The sequence below is a fragment of the Perognathus longimembris genome, chromosome 8 (assembly GCF_023159225.1).
Source record: "Perognathus longimembris pacificus isolate PPM17 chromosome 8, ASM2315922v1, whole genome shotgun sequence".
In the NCBI taxonomy this organism is placed as follows: domain Eukaryota; kingdom Metazoa; phylum Chordata; class Mammalia; order Rodentia; family Heteromyidae; genus Perognathus; species Perognathus longimembris.
In genome coordinates this window covers 52,826,580-52,849,502 of record NC_063168.1, presented here as the reverse complement: position 1 = coordinate 52,849,502, position 22,923 = coordinate 52,826,580, and the positions used below count along the sequence as shown (strand labels likewise).

The 22,923-nt window shown below is 35.0% G+C and overlaps 1 protein-coding gene and 1 long non-coding RNA gene across 3 annotated transcripts in view; one reads left to right on the top strand and one right to left on the bottom strand.

Annotated features, from left to right (window-relative positions):
* Atl2 (atlastin GTPase 2) overlaps window positions 1-22,923 on the bottom strand; it is a 51,091-nt gene that overhangs the window by 7,418 nt on the left and 20,750 nt on the right. For both annotated transcript variants that reach the window (XM_048353099.1, XM_048353100.1), the window contains exons 2-9: window positions 19,630-19,874; window positions 10,358-10,492; window positions 10,002-10,106; window positions 6,993-7,043; window positions 6,665-6,721; window positions 4,970-5,062; window positions 2,481-2,619; window positions 1,362-1,489 (exon numbers count right to left, since the gene is read on the bottom strand). In XM_048353099.1, the coding sequence (XP_048209056.1) occupies window positions 1,362-1,489; window positions 2,481-2,619; window positions 4,970-5,062; window positions 6,665-6,721; window positions 6,993-7,043; window positions 10,002-10,106; window positions 10,358-10,492; window positions 19,630-19,874 (953 nt within the window). The remainder of the gene's footprint in view (window positions 1-1,361; window positions 1,490-2,480; window positions 2,620-4,969; window positions 5,063-6,664; window positions 6,722-6,992; window positions 7,044-10,001; window positions 10,107-10,357; window positions 10,493-19,629; window positions 19,875-22,923) is intronic.
* Window positions 281-22,786, top strand: LOC125356547. Its single transcript, XR_007211926.1, has 3 exons — window positions 281-434; window positions 4,184-4,187; window positions 22,604-22,786. It is a non-coding gene; the product is annotated as an uncharacterized LOC125356547 (long non-coding RNA).

Below are 22,923 nucleotides of genomic sequence, written 5' to 3'. Positions count from 1 at the left end.
CAACATAGGAGTCATTTGTCTCCACTTTGTATGACAAGATTAATTTATAACTAAGCAAATACCATAATTCATTCATAACTAAGCAAAAATCAAAGTGATCAAGTCTCCAATCAGTACATTTTTAATTAACTAATTTCCTTTTCATCTATATACAATGCTCTCAAAAAAAAAAAACAAAACCCTCGGCCAGGTGCTGGTGGCTCACACCTGTAATCTCAAGCACTTAGGAGGCTAAGATCTCAGGATCAAGGTTAAAAGCTAGCCTGGACAAGCCAAATCTGAGAGCCTTTTATCTCCAATTACCCCCATCACCAAAGTGGAGGTGTGGTTCAAGTGGTAGAACACTAGCTTTGAGCTAAGAGCATGAGGCCCTTACTTCAAGCCCCAGTAACGACACACAAAAGAATACAACTCTCTAAAATGATCTTGTTATAGTGAAGTAAGAAGACCAGATCTATGCTTCCCCTAGATAACTGGCCCTTGATTTCCCCTGTTTTCCTACATGGTTTGCTAGTTTTTATTAGGTTTAAGTGTCTTCATCTGGTTTGCTCTGCTCATGTATAACACTTTTGTTGGGTTTGATTCCACCCACCTTCTGTGGTTTTGGCCTATATAACCTTTCTGCTAGCTGCATTTGAGGCTGCTGGTCTTTGAGACAAGAAACTACCAGCAGTCCCCCAGCTCTCCAATAAAGACTCATAATTTGGCCTTTTAAGTGATGGCTTCTCCATTTCTCATGACTGAATTTCCTTACAACACAACACTAGCAGGTCAACTATAAAGGCTAAGGGGGCAGGTGGGTCCATGAATAATTTATTTAAAATCAAAAAACAGTATAGATACTTTCATCTTTTCTTATTAAGTTCTCAGAATTGAGGGAAGGCTTTTGTGAGCTTGGCATGCTAAATTATGTCCCTAATTTCTATTTCCACTCACAAATTGAGAGTGAATGACACTTCTCTCCATATCACAGAGAGAGAACAAGATAGGAAATTATGTGAACATACAGTCACTATTGTTTTTGTCTGTACTAGTACTGGGACTTGGTACTCAGGGCCTCCCACTCTCACTGTGCTCTGCCACTTGAGCTAGGCCTCCACTTTCATCTTTTTGTTGGTTAAATGGAGATCAGAATCTCCAGGATTTATTTGCCCAGGCTGCTTGTGAACTAAGATACTCAGATCTAAGGCTCCTAAGCCACTAGGAATTTATAGGTATAAGCCACCAGTAGTTGGCTACTACTATCCCTAAATGTTGATTCATCTAATTTAAGACAGGAAAATACAATTTTTTTGGTTTTAAAATAAAGATAAGAAAACACATTTCTATCTCAAAACCATTTACTTTAAGAGTTCACCTACCTTAAAATATTCTACAAGATCTCTACAAGTGACTTTAGATCCACTTATCTCTTTTTCTACTAAGTTCTCAGGAGCAAGGAGCAATGGAACCAGGTTTCGAAGCTCTCTTTTAAAGTCATCATCAATATCTGGTGGACATGAAATTGGTTGAACACGTTAGTCCAAAAAGGAAAGTGAAGATGGTCCTATTGATAATACTCATAAAATTCTAGTCTGTGAACAGAGTACATCAATTACTTAAATAAAATCATTTTAAGTATACCTAAGTAAGGTATATCTCCTGGAAAAAAAATTAAATCCCCACTACTATGCTACCCCAGTTTCCCATCCTTCCTTAATTCTTTCACCTCAAGTTGAAAACTACCAAAACAATCCCCATAATAAGTATTAAGTTGAAAATGACACACATCATTCAATTTTATACAGATTTTTTTTCTAGGCATCTGTAAAAGGTTTGTCGAACTCAAGCCTTTTGTGATCACACTCAAAATAATTCTAAAACAAATACAAGAAATAGTAGGGTTTTAGCAGACTGCAACCAGATTGTTAAAAAAGAAATAGTTTTAGCCTTCAGAATATTCAGGACACAATCCTGAGCAACAGATCCCATGATAAAATGGGGTAAGTAGTACAAACCTGTAATGCCAGTATTTGGGAGGAAATAGGAAGACTAACTCAAGGCAGCCTGGGCAAAAAGTAAGACTCCATCTCAACCAATAAGGTTGGAGTGATGAGGCAAGACTATAATCTCAGCTATGTGAAAAACATAGGAGGCTCACAGCCCAAGGCTAGGCAAAAATACAAAAACCCATCCCAAAACTAAAGCAAAAAAAAAAAAAAAGGGCCACAGGGCATGTCTCAAGTGACACAAGCCTGTTTAGCAGACCCTGAATTCAAATGCCAGAATGCCAAAATAAATAAACAAAACAAAATGGTGAAAGCAATATGCAAAGCTGTAGCAAAAAAAAAACAAAGGAAAAAGTTAGACAACACAGAGCATTACAATCACATTATCAAGGTCCTCCATATAAGACAGGACATTTAAGGAATCATATTTTGTTTTAACTTTCATCCTCTAAAAAAGCAAGTTCTGATTTTATCAAGAATGGGAATTCCCACCTTTCAATCTCCCATCAAAACTAGGATTAGTTGCAACTTTAAGACCAGGATGTGGCAAAAGGAAGCAACCCAGATTTGAGAAACAATTGTGAATGTGCTTCCTTACATTCTGTAGCTCTTCATGTTGATTTTGTTTTACCTGAAAGTGGAAAGAGATAAGATGAAGTATAAACGGAAGAAAAAAAATTAACTTTAAAAGGGGAGATCCACAGCATATTTACACACATGTACCCTCAAATGCTCAGATGCTACACCACAGAAGTGTTTATTGACAAAAAAAAAAAAAATTACTAAATGTCTAAGACCAGGTACAGTGGCCCTCTGCTACTCAAGAAGTGGATACAGGAAGATCACAATTCAAGGCCAGTATAGGCAAAAAGTTAGAAAGACTCTCATCTCAATTAGTCTTGGTGGATCATTCCTACAGTCCCAGTTAGGCAGAGGGCCATAGGTAAAAGGATCAAAGGCTAACACCAGCCCAGGAAAAAACTGCAAGACCCTACCTGAAAAATAACTAAACAAAAATGAGGTAAGGATGTGCTTCAAGTGACATAGCACTGAGTTCAAGTCCCAATACACAACAATAACAACAACAAATAATAATAACTTAAACATCTATTTATTCTGTGTGTGTCAACACTGGAGCTTGAACTCAGGGCCTCGTGCTCTTGCTTGATTTTCACTAACACGTGCTCCACCTCTTGAGCCATACTCCACTTTCCTAAATATCTATTTCCAAACACTCTGGTAAACTAGAAAAGTTATTTCTTTTTCTAAACTGCCTGAGATACCAAAAAAATAATAATAATTACAGTACCTAATGTCTGAATAATAGGTTCTGATTCTGATGTACAAACCAGTAAATAAAGAACTTGTTTTTAAGCACCAAGTGTCAAAATAAAACAAAAAGACACTAAAAAAATCTAAATATTAATTTATCTAAAATAAAGACAAGCTCCTGAGGAAAAAAAAAAACTAAATTTCAAAAAGCTCTGGCACAGTTTAGATAACCTTAGGAATTAGGAATCCAGGACTCTACAAAGTTATCTGACCTATACCCATAGTTTTTAGAAAAGAGACTGCTATGTACTCTGAAAGAAAAGCTTAACCTCAGAAACATTTTGAGTAATTACTAGCTTATCTAGATATAACTCACACACTCTACATTCCAAAGATTCTTCTCAAAAGCCATTCTAACAATTCTGCTGCTCATAATTAAAAACTGAAAATGACCTAAATCTCCATGGTAAAATGGGAGGATGGAAAATCTCCATTGCAGAATGGAAAAACAGTCATCCTTTCAGTAAAATATTGTATAATAACAATAAATGAACAAAAAAACTATGTGCAATGTGGTTTAATCTCAGGAAAAACACGAGACAAAAAAAGCTAGTCATAAAAGAATAAATTCTGTAAGTAATTCTATTCATACAAAAACAAGGTCTGGGGGATATGGCCTAGTGGCAAGAGAGCTTGCCTCGTATACATGAGGCCCTTGGGTTCAATTCCCCAGCACCACATATACAGAAAATGGCCAGAAGTGGCGCTGTGGCTCAAGTGTCAGAGTGCTAGCCTTGAGCAAAAGGAAGCCAGGGACAGTGCTCAGGCCCTGAGTTCAAGGCCCAGGACTGGCCAAGAAATAGATAGATAGATAGATAGATAGATAGATAGATAGATAGATAGATAGATAGATAGATAGATAGCAAGGTCTGTATGGCCATGATCACATTGGTAAATCCCCAAGTGAGAAAAACAAATCCATCACCAAAAATCTCTGTAGCCTAATACATGAGGAAAGGGATCTCTTATCTTTTTGTGTATGAATAATGTCTTTAAGTATCTGAATAGCAAGTTTTCCAAGTAGGGTAAAGGATCATAATCTTGGTGAGATTATTTTCTAGGAATGTCTCTGTGTGGCATATTGCACAGGAGGATATTAAGTACTGGTCACAATTATCAGTAATTAGTAAGAGATCAAAGAGAACTCAGTTTTCTGTGTCCTAATTTCATGAATATATAATAAGGCTGAACTAAATTATATTCAAGAGCACTTTTCTAACTGCGGGTGTGCTGTCATTGTTCCAGAAATAACTATTCCTTTGACAAAGGGTCTCACTTCATCTGTGCTCAATGTATGCATATTAATCAGCCTGTCCAAAATATTCAGAAGTTCAATGGCCCAGAAGCAATCAAGTAGAGAAGAAAGAAAATCTAGCCTTCTCTAAAATCATTATCTATTTAAAACTTATCACTGAAGGGGTTCACTCTGGAAAGAAAATACTTAATCCTAAATTTTAATTTGAGAGTATTATTTTCTTTAGCAGTTACATAACCAATTTTCTTTTCACCAATTACATAGTACTTGGGCTAATCTATAATAGCATATTGATTCTAATGATAGTAACTGGTAACATAAGCATAATCCAGGCAGCCAAGCCATTTGCCTGGCTTGATGTTTATGCACTACTCTCCAGAAAACAGGAGTTTACCTGCAATCTCTTTTCAAGGAATTGTTTTCCTCCTTCTAAGCCATATGAGTGTTCATAAGGATAACTCCAATCTCGAATCAAAAACATTAACGTCTGCACACAGAAAAAATACAAATCATTTTCTTACAAAATATGAAGAAAAATATTGACTTTATAGAACACCATCCCCCAAAGTCAACAATCCTTATCAAAAGTTATAGTATGCCAGGTGCCAATGGCTATTGCCTGCTATTCCAGCTACTCAGGAGGCTGAGCTCTGAGGATCGTGGTTCAAAGCCAGCCCAGGCAGGAAAGTCCATGAGACTCTTATCTCCAATTAACCACCAGAAAACAAGAAGTGGCTCTGTGGCTCAAGTGACAGAGCGTGAGCCTTCAACTGCAGAGCTCAGGGACAATGCCCAGGCCCAGAGTTCAAGCTCCACAACCAACACCCCCCCCCCCAAAAAAAATATATATATATAGTTATAGTAATTTTGCTGGGTATAGCTCAGTGGTAGAGCTTTTGATTATCATGTATGAGTCCCTAGTTTTCATCATTAGCATGGTAAGAGAGAAAATTACAGTAAGTAGATGGTTAACACTACTCATGCTTATATGAAAGGCCTAACTGCAAAAACTATATTCGCCCTCACATCAAATCATCACCTCTACTTGAGAACCTTACTAAAGTTACCCAAGCAATAATACAAGACGGCAAAAGTGAACAAAAGGCGTATCAAAACATTTTAGATCACAATTTTAAATCCAAGTTGTCTAACTAGAAGATCAGCTGATTCTAAGTGGCTAATTGAAAATTGATTATATATGTAGTGTTAATAAGGCCATTTTCATAGATTGCTTATACAGACTTAAGTTTCTCAATCTTACTGCTAACATTCTGGGGCAAATAATTATCAATTATGCATAGCTACCCTGTGTAGAATACAGATAAGTAGTTCTGGCCTCCAGGTACCACAGGCCAGTAACATTAACCTCCTTCCAAAACTGTAACAATCAAAAATGTCTCCAGACATTAGCAAATGTTATTTTGATGGTAAAATTACCCTGACTTACCAAACTGAAAAGCTAAAATACAGTGTATTTCGTTCATATACACAAAATGAAGCCATAAACCACTCACCTATTTCATAAACCTTTTTCATAATCACTTGAACAAGAACATCCACACAAGAGGCAGAATCAATGGAAACCCACTAACAGTCTACTAACAATTCTGTCATACAGAAAGAACTTTACTGATGAGCAAACATGGTAGTCATTCTCCCCTACTCTTACAACTATACAAACCTTAACAATGGCAACTTGCAAATTATATACACTTCAAAAACAAACTACCTGGAACGTTCTCATATGAAACCAAAATAAATTAAGACTTTTTTTTGTAATAAGTAGAAAAAAAGAGACCTGTAACATTCTGTAGTTAATCATGTATAAAGGAAACTGACATAACTGCCGTAAATCCTCCACAAGCTTACATTTTGGAATTAAATAATATCTCACTACCCTTTCAATCTAATCAATCTAGATTTGCTTTAGTTCTGATGTCACTGAACTTCTACTTGCAGTAAACTGGTGATGACAGTTATCAAGGGTTAGTTTGAATTCCATGAAAGTGGTGCTAAAAATGAGTTGTAAGATTCTGCACCTACAAACCTTGATAGTTCTCATATCATTTTTAAATGATAAAACACATACCTGAAAGGGTTTCTGGTAGATTTCTTCCATTGCAAGTCTTCCATACTCTGTAAATAACTATTAAATCAAGTTATTTAAAATAATGCCCTCAGAGAAACTGAAAGACATCTGTAAAGCTATTCTATATTATAGCACCAGATGTCATTCTTTAATGTCATTTGAAAGCCATACATTTCATTTTCTAGTACATCAATTATATAACAAGATTTTCTCTAATTAGGAAATTATAAATTAATTTAAAACCATACAGTATTCAATAATCTTCTGAGTATAAATTTACAATAATTAAATTTTAATACTTTCACATACATTTTTTAGACAAACGTACTTGCAAGTGTTGAAGATCATCTTCTTGAATGTTCTGAGACAAATTATATACCTGTTGAAACAAAATTCATTTTGTTTTCATCAGTGCTTGATTTTGAATAAACAGCTTAAATATAATTTTCCTTGTGAAAATAAAGATTATTTTATACCTTTTATACCTTAGCCACTGTCTTAACCAGTGGTAAATAGGAAGCATTTTCTCTTTTTCTAAGTCAATATAAAGCATTTTTAAACAGTATTATAAATTATATGTAATATAAATTATATGTAATTATATGTAATGTATATCTATGGCCTAAAAGTTGTAGCAATACACAAAAAGTATATTGAAAGTATACTAGGTTTCTTTTCCGCCTTCTAAAGAGTTTTTAATGCTATGTCATAATCATTTAAGAAAACAAAAATGAGGGTTGTTTCCACAAATGTCTTCTAAATTAGTAAATAAGAGCAAAATTTCTACAATAATAAATTTCTCACTAATACAATTTACAATCATTCAGAATGGTAACTATCATTAGCTCTAATGTAGTTGTCTTTGTTTTGTTTTGTTATTAAGTGATAGGGTTTCACTACTGTAACCCAGACTGGCCTCTTCAGTATTGGGACTACAGATGTGTGCCACTACATCCAAGTCCTGTTGTTTCCTTGCTTGCTTGTTTTGCAGTGATGGATTTTGCACATGGGACTCATGTTTTTCAATATGCTTCTAGTCATTTTTTTACCAGCATGTGAAAACGAATACCAGTAGGTGGCACTATAAGTCCTCCAAAGCACACAGATCAAAACTGGTAACAGAGGCTAAGTTTCATTAGAAAAGAGAAATTAGATTAAGTCCTGGAATTCTTAGAATTTCTAAGAATCTAGGCTGATTAAGAATTAGAGTGAGAACCTACAATAATAATCTCCTATATAACTTATTTCTAAGTAAACAGTGTTATTTCAAAGAGAGAGCAATTTGTTCTAAAGCAAGTAATTGATAACAGACGAGCCTGGAGCCTGGAGCCTTGGGTCACTGATGCCTTCCAAACAGGCTATCTATCTAAAAAGTAATTAATGAGTGCTGTGGTTAAACTTAAGACTTCGATTTAAAACTTGAACCTATTTTTACCCATATGGGTCTCAGCTTTCAGAAAACAGATCCAGAAGATGGGATACCAAATCAAGTACTAGAGCATCTGCATATAAGTATGAGACCTGGATTCAATGGGGCGGGGGGGAGGTCCAAATCCTCTCATTCTGAAGGCTAAGTTGGAAAATCACAAAGATTAGTACTCAGTACTCAGCAGGCTGCCTTATACTTTAATAGATGTTAAGAATTCGTGGGGAACAAGAAATGTACACACTGCCCTAATATGTAACTGTACCCTTTTTGTACAACACCTTGTCAAAAAAAATTGTGTTCAATTAATAAATATATTAAATTTTTAAAAAAACAAAAAAAAAGAATTTGTGGGGAAAAAAATGACACAATTACTTTATCAAAAATCATTGTTATATATATACACACATACACACACATATATAGATCTATATATAGATATCTGTATATAGAGATATCTATATATAGAGACAAGGTATGACCAGAGCTCTCACTCTCAGTGTTCAGGCTGGCCCCAATCTTACAATCCTGTCTCAGCCTCCCAAGTGCTGGAATTACAAGTATGTATCACACCAGCTTGGAAGCTCCATCTTAAAGAAAGAAAACTAACCTCCAAGGTTCAGAAGAAAGCAATATCTTAAACTCTTCATTTAGATCTCACCCCTTAACTGCACATAACTGCCACATATGATATAAGCAAGATAAGGAAAATCTTATTTTATAGATAATGGCCCTAAAAGTTACTAGATTTCTCACTATTCTTTAATAATTTCAGCCAGATATACCAACCACAGACAATATCAAAGAAAGAGAGAGAGAAGAGAAAGGAGGAAGGAGGAAGGAGGAAGGGAAAAAAGGAAAAAGGGAAAGGAACCAAGGAAAGGAAAGGAAAGGAAAAAGGAAAGGAAAGGAAAGGAAAAAGAAAGGAAAGGAAAGGAAAGGAAAGGGGAAGGGGAAAGGAAAAGGAAAAGGAAAGGGAAAAGAGAAAGAAGAAAGGAAAAAGAAAAGGAAAAAAGAAAAGGAAAGGGAAAGGCAGGCAAAAAGATAGGTGTTAAGTGAATACAATCAGTCTGATTTATAAAGAAAAGTTAGCCTAACATCAAGAAAACTAGAACTGAATAGAACAGAGTATGAGTACATCTTTCTAAACCAAAACAGGTGCTATAAATCTTTCATTTAAGTATCACATAGGTATCCTAAATTAAATAATTAATTCTACTTCTTTTAGATCAAATAACAAAGCACTATTATCACTGACATCCAATAGAAAACTAGACTTCTTCACTCAGTTACTTGCTTTTCTGGTTGGGTTTGGCAAAAACAAAAATTAAACTTTCCATTTAGTGTATCTGGCAGTCACATGTCTGATTTTAATTACAGATCAAATGGAACAAATATTGTTGCTTTTGCCAGTCCTGGTGCTTGAACCTTCAGCCTGGGAACTGTCCTTGAGCTTCTTTTTGCTCAAGGTTAGTGCTCTACTACGTGAGCCACAACACCACTTCTGGCTTTTTCTGAGTAGCTTACTGAACATATAGAGTCTCATGGACTTTCTGCCTGGGCTGGCTTTGAAACACAATCCAAAGATCTCATCTTCCTAAATAGCTAGGATTACAGGTGTGAACCATGGACACCTGGCTCAAGTATTGTTTCTTTTAAGGAAAAAGAAAGTACTGGATCAACAATATAAAACTAAAGGGATTGGCTATTGGGTTACTTCTTCCCTTGTATCTACCGAAGATAAAAATTTTCTCATTATGAACCAGAACAGCAAGCATGTAAATAGAAGGAAAAAAAAGATATAAATAGCTCTTTAATGCTAGTTTTTATCTTTCTTCAATCAACAGGTATTTTTAGAAAAGGCCAAAGGTATTATGCTTATGTTGAACTGATCACACCACTTAATCTCACCTGGACAGAGCTAGTCATGGTGCTCAGAGCAAACACTGTTGCACAGTCTTTAATAGTTGACTGGCTATCAAAGGCACCCTGGGTATCCATTAGCAGCACAGCCACCTAGAAATTTAGAAATTTAAAGTACTTAGTAAAATAGTCACCAAAAATGACCATGAGAGTGGACACTGAAAGCATACATTAAGTGATAAACTTCAGAAGCAGGGTAAGTCAAGTACTAATATCCTTTACATTTTAACACACTAATCTATGTTAAACTTATCAGACATTAATAGTTCTGTGTTTGATTTGTAATGCCAGAAAATAGCTCAAGAAAGAATACAAGATAAAGAAAAGTTGAAATGAAATTTTACTTTTGTTCCATTAGGTCTGTCAATCACAAATACTTCATTCCAAACTTGTATGCCTGTTGTTTCTCTTTCACAACCACCTCTCCATGTAAAGCCAGTCAATGGTTCATTGTTTCCACCAATCCAACTTTGAGAATCCTGTTAAAGTCCAGGATACATGTAAAATAAAACACATTAAAAAGAACTTTAAAACAAAAACACCAAACTATGAAAACCCACCCAATCTATAGTTTTCAGATGAGGAAGCTAAGTCCAGAGAGATCAACACACTACAGAACATTCACATGGCTAACTGAGCAGTCCCAAATTCTGTATGGGATTCTATAGTCTCCCTCAAAGCTAAACCTTTCAAAGCAGTTCAAACTCCCACTGACAATAGGCTTCTCAATAAGTTCAGTCACATCCACTTTCACCATTTGTAAAGATGTTCTATAATGCTTTAAAATCACAGTGGCATACACCTGTAATCTCTGCACTGAGGAGAGTCAAGTTGGTAGCAAATATTAGAAGTAAAAACAAAAACTGCACAAAATAGACATCATTTTACTTTAACATAATCTTATACAGAAAAGTAAAAGTACCTTGTAGAGGGAATGACTGGCAAAACAGTATCACACTCAGAATAGTTTCAACTAAAACATTTTCACATTGCTTTTAAAAAAATATATTCAATCTTAAAAATAACCAAGATTTGTTTGGAACCCTATTCAAATAATCCCACTATTAAAAAAAAAAAAGAAAAAGAGCAAAATGCTGATAACAGAAATACACTGGGGTTCATAATACTAATTTTTATCTGGGGATATATTTAAAATTTCTGAGAAAAAAGTTCAACTAAAATTTCAGGGCTATATCCATGATTATAGCAATGTTTTATAAGGCCAGGGTGTAAGTCAGTGAGAATGCACTTACCTAATAAAGGAAAGGCCCTGGGTTCAATCCCCAGCACCTCAAGTCAGCAAATACTATATAAGAAGGTAATTTATTTACAAAATTAATGAGTGTTGCTGATAGATATCAATACCTATACGTCAGTGTAACATCCATATATCCTTTGTTCAATATATCCCAAAGGAAAACTTACTTTCAGAAATACTTTTAAAAAGCAGGAATGACTAATCTAAAACATACTACAAAGTCCAAATTAGAGAGATGATTCATACAGAATCAAAGGATGAAGCAATTTATGAAAAGCAGACATAAGATGGCAAAGGAAAAAAAAGCCTATCACTCAGATCATATCATCATCTAATTAGAGGATATGGCCTTAAAAAATCTATAATCATTATTTAATGAAACTCCCATCTTCAGTAGGCTATAAATCCTGTAAATTACACAATTCTATTGTATTCGTGTCTTTTACTCCCTAAATATTCAGTACTTTCAAAGTTAGGGCCCTAATCTTTGTTGGTTACAAGACTGACACTTGTCATAACCCATTCACAGTATAAATAATGGACTTGTGTTTCACAAATCATAGAATTCAGACAACTTACTGATACCCAGAGACAAGTGGTGGTCCTGCCCCTGGTCTACATTTTAAATGTACCAAACTGGTCTCCTTGTACCTCTTTGCTGTAACCTTACAGCACCCATCCCACCCATCCCAGTTACTTAATTTTCACAAGAAACATAATCACTCCACCATTATACTATTCTTTAAAAATCCAATCCGTGTTGGGGGGAGGGGGGAATGAGAGAGGAGGTAACAAACAGTACAAGAAATGTATCCAATACCTAACATATGAAACTGTAACCTCTCTGTACATCAGTTTGACAATAAAAAATTTATAAAAAGAAAGAAAAAAATCCAATCCGTGGCTTCCTCACTACCTGTAAATCCATCTGGAGATCTGTTGTCTAACCATATTTAATTTGTGTTTTCTAGTTTTGTTGTCAATGTTCACATATATACCAACACACACAAATGCCCTTTCCTGTTTCTACCATATCAGAAAGATCACTATTTCCTATATACACGTTGTTTTGTAAGCCTATATCTTCTCTGCCTGGATTCATGTTTGCTTGATATTGTGGAAGAATGAAATATCATACCTATTCATTACTCTGAAATGTCAAAGAAATGTGGAATTAAATGAATTAATGAAGCTTAAAGGAGTCAAGTTCAGGAGAGTGGCACAGGCTCCCCTAAAGGTGGTGGAAGGGGAGAGAGCTAACTAGAGTTAAAGAACATGGACATGATGGAGGCACTTAAGTTTGCAGGCATGAAAATACAACAATAAAACCTATTGAAAATATTTTCAGAAGAAGGAAGGATAGGGGATAGGACAGTGGGAATATAGTTGACATACTGAAGTTACTATTACTACAAATTGGTAAAAACCACTTTGAAAAAAAATGGCAGTCCCTAGTATAGCTAAAAAGGCATTTCACCCTATGACCCAATATTGCAAAAGAACTAAATGTTTATATCAAGAATGTTCACAGAAATTTTATTCACTAAAGACAAAATCTGGAAACAATCCATGTCTAGGACAGAAGATCAGGTAACCTGCAATATATTTACCTAATAAAACACTACTTGGTAATAAAAATTAACCAATTTTTGATACAAGTAACAATATGATTAAACTTCTTACACTTAAAGTTGAGTGAAAGAAACCAGATACATACATACCTTATAATTAAATTTAGGTGAAGTTCCCAAAATAGGCAAAACTAATCTATGGTAATAGAAGTCAGACTAACAGTCCTTGAAAGCTGCAGATACTAATGACTTAGAAAGGAAGTGAGTGAGTCTTAAATAATGCAGGAAGTGTTTTGTCTTGATCTAAGAGGTAGTGATTACAAAAGTGTACTTATGTAAAAATTACTAGTGCTGGTGCTGCGGTATGATGTAAGGTTGAACACCTTTAATCCCACCACTCAGGAACTGAGTTGGGAAGACCTCAATTTCAATCAAGGCCAGCTTAGACTACATAACAAAATTGTCTCTAAAACAAAAACTCACTGACTGTACTAACATTTATGCATTGATTTGCTGTAAATTTATGCCACAATAAAAATAATCTTAGGAAGAAACATTTACAATATCATTTTTACTCTAAACATTTCTTTCTTGAAAAAGAATATACCATAAACCAAGGTTTTGTTTATGTATTCACACATTCCCATGAGTCTTATAACTCACATTTAACCTTGGATAGGAAGACGAAATCAAGTTCAACATCAACAGGGCTGATTCATATGTACTTAGCAAGTTATATTTGACGAGGCACCAGATCTCAGACAGTAATGATGCAAGTAGCTCTTTAAATAGTACAGAATAAAGACTATACATAAAGAGTAAATTATTTTAGATGCCTTTGGCATGGGGTCAAGCACTTGCCAAGCAAGTACAGGCCTTGAGTTCAAACCCCAGTACTGTCTCCCCTCAAAAAAACAAAAACAAAAAACCCACCTACCTTTGCAAATATAAGTCAAAACTCTTATATAACAAAGACCCTACCTTTATTAAACTTAGGTCTAACCAGTGGGCAGCAAGAAAAGTTGTCATATACACACTAGCACATTATCCTGTCAATTTTAACTTAAGAAGTAAACCATGAACAGCAAATATTCACACATGCAAAAAATGGGCATAGGAATAACCTATAAAAAACATACTTGGGCTGGTAATGTGGCTTAGTGATAGAGTGCTTGCCTAGCAAACACAAAGCTCTGGGTTCAATTCCTAGCACCACATAAACAGAAAAGGCTAGAAGCGGTGCTGTAGTTCAAGAGGTAGAGTGCTAGCCTTGGACAAAAAGAAGCCAGGGACAGTGCTCAGGCCCCGAGTTCAAGTCCCAGGACTGGCAAAAAAAAAAAAACATACTTTAAAATCACAAAACACATGGGACAATGATGAAACACAATTTTACACAGTAGTTTTTAGAACACAAGTTTTGGTATCAAATTGCCCAAATTCCAGCCCTGCCTGATTTTAGCCTCATCTCTTAAACAAATCTATCAAATTGAAATGTTAAATTTATTGTATGGGATTACTGTGAATACTGAGAAAATAGTATCTGTTAAATTCTTAGAGTACCCAGAATCCAAATTAATTACATTAAAAGATAATATGTGATGAGATAATACATCATCATGTCAAAAACTCTTGTCAAAAAGAGTGTAAAATATGACTCTGATCAAGTCTCTTAAAAACTACAGAAAATTCATAAGAAAAAAGAAAACGTGTAAACTATATCAGTGAGATAAAAATCAGCAAGTCCCAAGTGAAAAATTTCATTAAAATCAATAATCAGGCTTTTCAATGAATGAAATGTGAGAGAGAGAGAGAGAGAGAGAGAGAGAGTGAGACAGAGAGAGACAGAGAGAGAGAGGCAGAGAGAGAGACAGACAGACTGGGGTCAAGAACACTTTAAAAATAAATGATCACAATGTGGACATAATCTGGTTAAATCCAAACCATTATTAAAATAAATAAAGCATTTGAAGCAACAACTGGAAAACACTTTGTTACATTCAAAAAACTACATTATTTTGTGATATTATTGTAAAGTCCAAAAAGTCCTTATCTTTAAGACACTGAAATATTTACAAATAAAATTATACAATGTCTAGGACTTACTTCAAAACAATATGTAATATGTAGATTATGGAAGAAATAAGACTTGAATCATGATTGCTAAAAGTTAAGTCAATGGTAATTTATTATACTATTTTCTACTTTTATGTAGGTTTATAAGTCTTCCTATATATTTTAAAAAGAAAAAATAAGAAGTGATATAAAGTAGAAGAAACTATAGAATTAAGAATCCTTATCTGTAACAGTTATCATTACTAGTGTCAATATCCTAAGCAGTATAATCTGATCACATATAATTCTACTACATTAAATTTTGTCCTTTGTAAACTGATTCTTAGAATTACAACTGCTTTTACAGTACCCAGATGTGACAAGTCAATCAGAATTTTTCTAATAATTTCCACTGGCACTGATTTACTTCATTATAAAAAAAAAAAAGTATGACTCACAAAAATCTGCTAACTAAAACCTACAAGTTCTAAGCTACAATTAATGGGCAAATAAAATGTGGTATAATCATATGGGGAAATACTAAAGGAACGAACATAATGAGCTACAGAACCATGTAAAAACAAGGGCTTACATACAAAACATAGGACTAACACATCTTCTGTAGTGTGACTGTGCTCACAGGAAGTAACTAAGAGGGAGTACTAATGGGAATATCTTATTTTCATTTGGGTTGTGGGAATATGGTTATACATAGATGTATAAAATCTTATCAAGCTGACACTTAAGGCTAAGGATCTTTATATACACAAATCTTCAGAACTAAACACTTCAAAAAATGTTTACAGGAAAAATAAATTTTCCTAAACTATGCAATGAAGAACAAACTGAATAAGAAAGTGGGACTGTGTACATCTGTGTGTATATGTGTGTGTGAGCAAAATCTATTACCCTTCAACTATGATTACTAATTCTGTGATTACAGATTTTATTCTCTTCTATACCTCATTACTTTTATACAAAAAATGATTTTTTATAATACTAGCATAATGAGTCTAATAGTTCTCACAGAAAGTTTTATAATTATTTCACTAAAAACCTTTTTGAGAATCAGTTCTGTGTATAAATTTCTACTTCCAATTTTTAGAGACATCAACATTCATATGGCATTCATGAATGTCAGGATATCCTTATAAGTTCAAAATATTTCCCTTACTCTCATGTCTTACATAAATATAATGGAGTCTTACTATAAAAACATAAGGGAATTTTATTCTAGAAAGGCCTTTACTCAAGCTTTAAAAAGAAAATGATTCCTAACTTCCCATACAACACATTATTAGGAAAAAAAAAAAAAAAAGAAAGAAAGAAAAAAGCCTGTCTTCCAATACAACAGCTCAATAAACAATTCAGGCAACATTGTACATTATAAGTAAATGAGACCTAAAACTCAGAATTTCCTCTAAATTTGAAAGAATCTCAAGATATTATTAGACTTTAAAAGTGGTAATGAAGGGGCTGGGGATATAGCCTAGTGGCAAGAGTGCCTGCCTCGGATACACGAGGCCCTAGGTTCCATTCCCCAGCACCACATATACAGAAAATGGCCAGAAGCGGCGCTGTGGCTCAAGTGGCAGAGTGCTAGCCTTGAGCGGGAAGAAGCCAGGGACAGTGCTCAGGCCCTGAGTCCAAGGCCCAGGACTGGCCAAAAAAAAAAAAAGTGGTAATGAAGAGCTCACAATCTTGGAAGAAAGTATTTACATCTTTAGCTTCTTTAGTGAAGTGCACTCTCATATAAATTGACTGAAATCAACAGAGAAGATACAGAGCCATTATAAACTGCTACTTTTTTACTTCTTTCATTTAGTATGAATGAAATAAAAACAAAACTATTCCATTGCTATTTCTTCTTTACCTATTTCATAGGAAAAGTTTGATCTATCATTAAACCAGTAATGATTTCTCCCAAATCAACTGTTTAATGCAATTTTTGCTTAACAGAATAAGTTAAGCTTTAACAGGAATGCTGTAAGAAAGTCCTACAAATTAAAGTTAATAATAGTATTCTAGGGGCTGGGAATATGGCCTAGTGGTAAAGTGCTTGCCTCTATACATGAAGCCCTGGGTTCGATTCCTCAGCACCACATATATAGAAAAAGCCAGAAGTAGGGCTATGGCTCAAGTGCTAGAGTGCTAGCCTTGAGCAAAAAGAAGCCAGGGAGGGAGGGGGGAAGGGGGGGATGAGGGAGGAGGTAATAAACAGTACAAGAAACGTATCCAATGCCTAACATATGAAACTGTAACCTCTCTGTACATCACTTTGACAATAAATAAGAAAAAAAAAAGCCAGGGACAGTACTCAGGCCCTGAGTTCAAGCCTCAGGACTGGAAAAAAAAAATAGTAATCTACCCCTGCTGTCACTCTAGCTAATTACCTCAGTCCTTAAAATTTCTTCTCAAATGTGTTTTTCTTTATACTGGTAACATCATTTAATTTTTTTAATGAGCCCTGCTCTACCCTTTTTCTAACTTGCATACATATAATACTAATGTACAAATATTGTTCCAATATAATGCATGAAAAAGACCTTAAAAAATAAAGAAATTTTAATTTACAAGTCACTAAGTAGGTCTTAACCTTTCTCAGGCCATCATAACCTTTTTATGGAATCAGTACCTTCTCCAGCAAAGAGGGAGTTCATTAGTTCATTAGTTCTGGGACTGTGAATATGTTAACAAACGTGGGTTGCTACTCCCTTTGAACAGTAACTGACTAACCAAAGATAGAATCAGAAAAGGCACTTGAGGTAAAATTTACTGTAATTCCTAGAGAAGTGATCTAAGCTTCTACCATTCTTACTATCTGTGACCTACTTGTAATCAAATATATTTGCAGTGAACAGCTCAGAACTAGAAAGATAGAACACACTCAAGCAGTTGGAGGACCTCAAAATAAAGAAAGCCTTTATCATCTTTAAAGATTCAGGTTTAAAAAAAAACAAGGTATGTCACTCTATTTTTTCTATTTCAAATATAAGATTGAAAAAGATCAAATCTAAATGGAAGAACTTCAAAATAATGTATCTTTCTTAATTTCCTAAATAAAAACAAAATTAATATTCACTAATATGAACTACCTACATTCTTGATATCCAGGAATTCCTATGAAAAGAATTCTCTGAAAAGCTTCCTGGAAAATCAACTAAAACCTTATTTTAAGACTGACACATACCCAGATTTATACATAACTTATAAAGGTAAATAGTCCAGGTAAGTGTTTAGGTAATTACATAATTCTATTAAATTTTCATTTCTAGTGTTCTTATATGGTTTTATAATGTTAACTCTCCCTAAAAATTTTTTTTTCCTCTAAGGGCTATACTATAAAATTTCCAATTTCTTCTTCTTGGTCCCTGCCAAATCCCCATTCCTTCATTCCAACTTTGAGCTGTTCTGACACTCTGATTCAAATGGTTTTTTTCTCCCTTCTGAGAAGACAGTCAATGTCAAGAAGACAGGAAATAACAATTGTCTGGTACCATGTAAAAGTAACAGTGTAGAACTATCTCCAGCAAAACAGACAGTAAGTGTTTATGAAGTAAGCACAATTGTTAGGCATTGGAGATATAATGATCAAGCTAAAGCCGACTCCTAAGAGAAAGTAAAATGGCCAGAAAATAATAAAGTATTATCAACAAAATGTATGACCTGTGCCATGAGAATTGGGAAGAGGATAAGAACCTTACAAGTTGGGAAAGTCTAGTCAATACAGCAAAATTTGAGATATAACAAGACATACTCTACAAACAACAACTCTACATAGCATACTTGATACAGAAAGCAAGAATTAGGCACATTAGATATTATGGAAGGCCTTGGAAGTCACTCTAAGAATATGGACTTGATTCAACAGCTAGTATTATACGTGACTTGAGGAACACAGGCATACTTTCACTACAGTCTTTATCAGCCTATTTCACTCACTCTAAAGGTAACCAAAAAGGGGAAATGTGGAAGAAAAAAATAAAACCAAAGAAGATAAATCATAATTAAAGAGACTTTCAAGGTATACTCAAATGGGGGCTGGGGATATGGCCTAGTGGCAAGAGTACCTGCCTCATATACATGAGGCCCTGGGTTCAATTCCCCAGCACCACATATACAGAAAATGGCCAGAAGTGGCACTGTGGCTCAAGTGGCAGAGTGCTAGCCTTGAGCAAAAAGAAGCCAGGGACAGTGCTCAGGCCCTGAGTCCAAACCCCCCAGGACTGGCCAAAAAAAAAAAAAAAAAAAGGTATACTCAAATGTTTGGGTTATAGCTATAAGCTATAATGATGCAAGAAATGTACAGGGGCTGGGGATATAGCCTAGTGGCAAGAGTGCCTGCCTCGGATACACGAGGCCCTAGGTTCGATTCCCCAGCACCACATATACAGAAAACGGCCAGAAGCGGCACTGTGGCTCAAGTGGCAGAGTGCTAGCCTTGAGCGGGAAGAAGCCAGGGACAGTGCTCAGGCCCTGAGTCCAAGGCCCACGACTGGCCAAAAAAAAAAAAAAAAAGAAATGTACAGGCTCAGGTCATATGCATCAATATGTATTATATTTCAAAAGCAATTAATAGATATAGAAGAATCAAGAGCTCAAACATAATTAATACCTTAGTGGACAAATTCTATTTTTAACAACTGTATTTTAAGTACACAAATTTTGCTTTTGTCTATTTTTTGAAGAGCTATTTTGTTTTGTTTTACCGGGTTCAATTTAAAACACTATTCACCTTGTTATACATATATCTAAGCATGAAGTCCAGTAGAAATGATTTCCCTTTACGAAAAGCTCCTGCCACGGACACCACAACTATGTTAAGATCTCGTATGTGCTCCTGCAGCAATATCTGCTCCAAAGCTTCTTCATCAAGCTCAAAATTATGGTCATCTTCATGGGCAAGAACAATCTGTACTGGACATGGTTTCTTCATAACCTCATCAGAGTTTACTAGATCATCATCTTCATAATCCTCACCTAGAATTTAAAAAGGAAAAAACAGATTACTCACTGTATTACAACATTTTCTCTAAAACTGCAACTAAAAATGAAAGTTAAAATACCATCCATATTATCACTTGAAAATAATTATAAACAGATTTCCAATTTTATAGTATTCGGTATTTTTAGCATTGTTGAATACTAACTAATGGCCTCTATCTCAAGTCCTATGACCTAAATGTGAGCAGCTTCATCATTCTATAAACACCTTTTGCTACTGTATGTAAATTACGAATATTATTTTTCAATCTGGAATTTAAAAAGATTTTAAAAGACAGCTAGGAACAAAAAGTAAAATTTTAAGAAGTTTCCAAAAATGACATAGTAAAATTTAACATGTCCCTAATTTTATAAGGGTAACATAGTAGTACAGCATCCTTTTATCAAAGCAAAGCACAGATTAATGTTTCAGTGGAGAATAGTCTGTGAGATGCTAACTATACCTTCCACTGGGGCTTTCTCACCAAACCACAACCATGACATCAAAATTACGGAACTCCCCAAAACAACCATATAAACTCATTCTTTGTTTCCTATTAACACACTAAAAGAAAATAATCTTTATTCAAGAACTTCACTGAAAAATGCTGAATAAGTAAACCTAAGCAGCAAAGAAAAATGGCAGAAGTTTAGATTTCTATTCTAAAAGAAAATAATAATCAAACTTGCTTCACAAAATACATACTTTGGCTTCTTGATCCTATACAGTAATGCGTTACTCCTGGGATCTTTTCTCCCACATCAAAATTTGTGAGAGACCTGCTTGAATCTGTCTGCTAAATGTCCGTTTCCATTATAAGGAGCCCTACGATATCCACTGTGTTTAATGTACTGACCATCTCTGTCAGGAAGAAGAGCCAATCAACTAAAGAGTGATGCATCATTTCCCAAGAGTACAGCAATATATTATATACATAACCACTATTCACAGAGCAAAATGTATACACCTATATAAATGGGCTTTTAAGAAATTTTTTACAGAAAGAAACATCTAGCCTATCTGATTTGCAAAGACCTGCTAAAGGCTTTTCCTCCACAATTACAAGATATCTTTAACTGTATATACCAAAGTCAAAAATGTTATTTCAAAATGTGCTATAAACACTAACAATGGACCATAGAGAGCCAGCAGCTTCAAAGGAGAATTTCTTGAAGGAAAAGCAATCCATATTTATTAAAGAGGTTATTATCACTGCCTGTTTCCATGGCATACAGTTGTAGCCAGATAGGTTTTACTTGAATACACAAAAAGTAAACCTTCCAAAAGAAGTACTGCACAGTTATATTCCAAGCTAATATATCATTAGGAAAATCCACATAAATGATAAAACAGTATGCAAACTGTATAAAAGCGTCCAAGCAGCTGGGAATGTGGCTTAGTGGTAGAGTGCTTGCCTAGCATGCATGAAGCCCTGTGTTTGATTCCTCAGCACCACATAAACAGAAAAAGCCAGAAGTGACGCTGTAGAGTGTTAGCCTTGAGTAAAAAGAAGCCAGGACAGTGCTCAGGCCCTAAGTCTAAGTGCCAGGACTGGCACACAAAAAAAAACCTTCCAAGCTTAGTAAATGGCTAAGGCCATAAGGCAGAAGGTAAAACTGTCTATATGTAAGTTTTCGGCACCTGTTTTCTCATCTGTACAACAAATATCAAAGCACATACTCCATAAAACTGTCATCAGACTCAAATGTGCCCAATATGTATTAATACATTATTAAGCACTACAGATGTACATTTATTTATTTATTTTTTTTAATTTTTTTGCCAGTCCTGGGCCTTGGACTCAGGGCCTGAGCACTGTCCCTGGCTTTTTTTTTTTTTTTTTTTTTGCTCAAGGCTAGCACTCTGCCACTTGAGCCACAACGCCACTTCTGGCCGTTTTCTATATATGTGGTGCTGGGGAATCAAACCCAGGGCTTCATGTATACGAGCCAAACGCTCTTGCCCACTAGTCTATATCCCCAGCCCCCAGATGTACATTATTAAGGTAACCGTTTATTTAAAATAATTTAAAAGGAGCTTTAGTTTATACCTTAAAGTGCCAAAATACTATAGTGGTTTTCAATTGACCTGTAGCTATGTAATAACATCCTCATATACTCATTTGTGTAGCTGTAAAACTGGGGGTTATCCTTAGCAAATGTTTACTTTTCTTTACTCCTAAATCAGTAACAAAAATCTTAAACTGTCTTCACTTCAGAATTTCTACGGCTATCACCTTTATTCTTATTACCACCATTTTTTTTCTATCAACAGACAGAGATCATCAGCTAAGATGTTAGCACCTCAATGGTTTTCCCTGACCACACATTCTTTCTAAATCATAGACCCCATCCATATCACTTTTAAACATTTTCACAATCCTTTTCAGTATTTAAAAATAATCTTTTTCATTTATTTATATGTATACCTCCAATCTTCTCCCTCTAAAGAATGTGTGTCACTAATCATGCTACCGTTCTGTCTCCCAGCACCTAGGACAGTGTTTAGCACCTAGACTAATGGATGATTATTATATATTTCTTTTGTTGTTGTTGTTTTTCTTTGTTTTTGCCAGTCCTGGGGGCTTGAACTCCAGGCCTGAGCACTGTCCCTGGCTTCTTTTCGCTCAAGGCTAGCACTCTACCACTTGAGCCAAAGCACCACTTCTGGCTTTTTCTGTATATGTGGTGCTGGGGAATTGAACCCAGGGTTTCATGTATATGAGGCGAGCACTTTGCCACTAGGCCACATTCCCAGCTGTTATTATGTATTTCTTGAATGAATAAAAGTTAACCATTTTACTTAGAACTATTACACCTAACTTTAGTTCTTCTATAAGCAAATATGATCATCAATTAATTTGGAGAAATATCTCTACTAAGTCAAGAGAAGTATATTTAACACAAAATTACAATAGAAATAGTCATTTCACCAAAGACAATGTTTTAATTTTTTTTAAACCTCAAAAGTAAGCCAGGCACTGGTGCCTCACATTTGTATTCCTAGCTACTTAAGAGGTTAAAATCTGAGGGTCGTGGTTCAAAG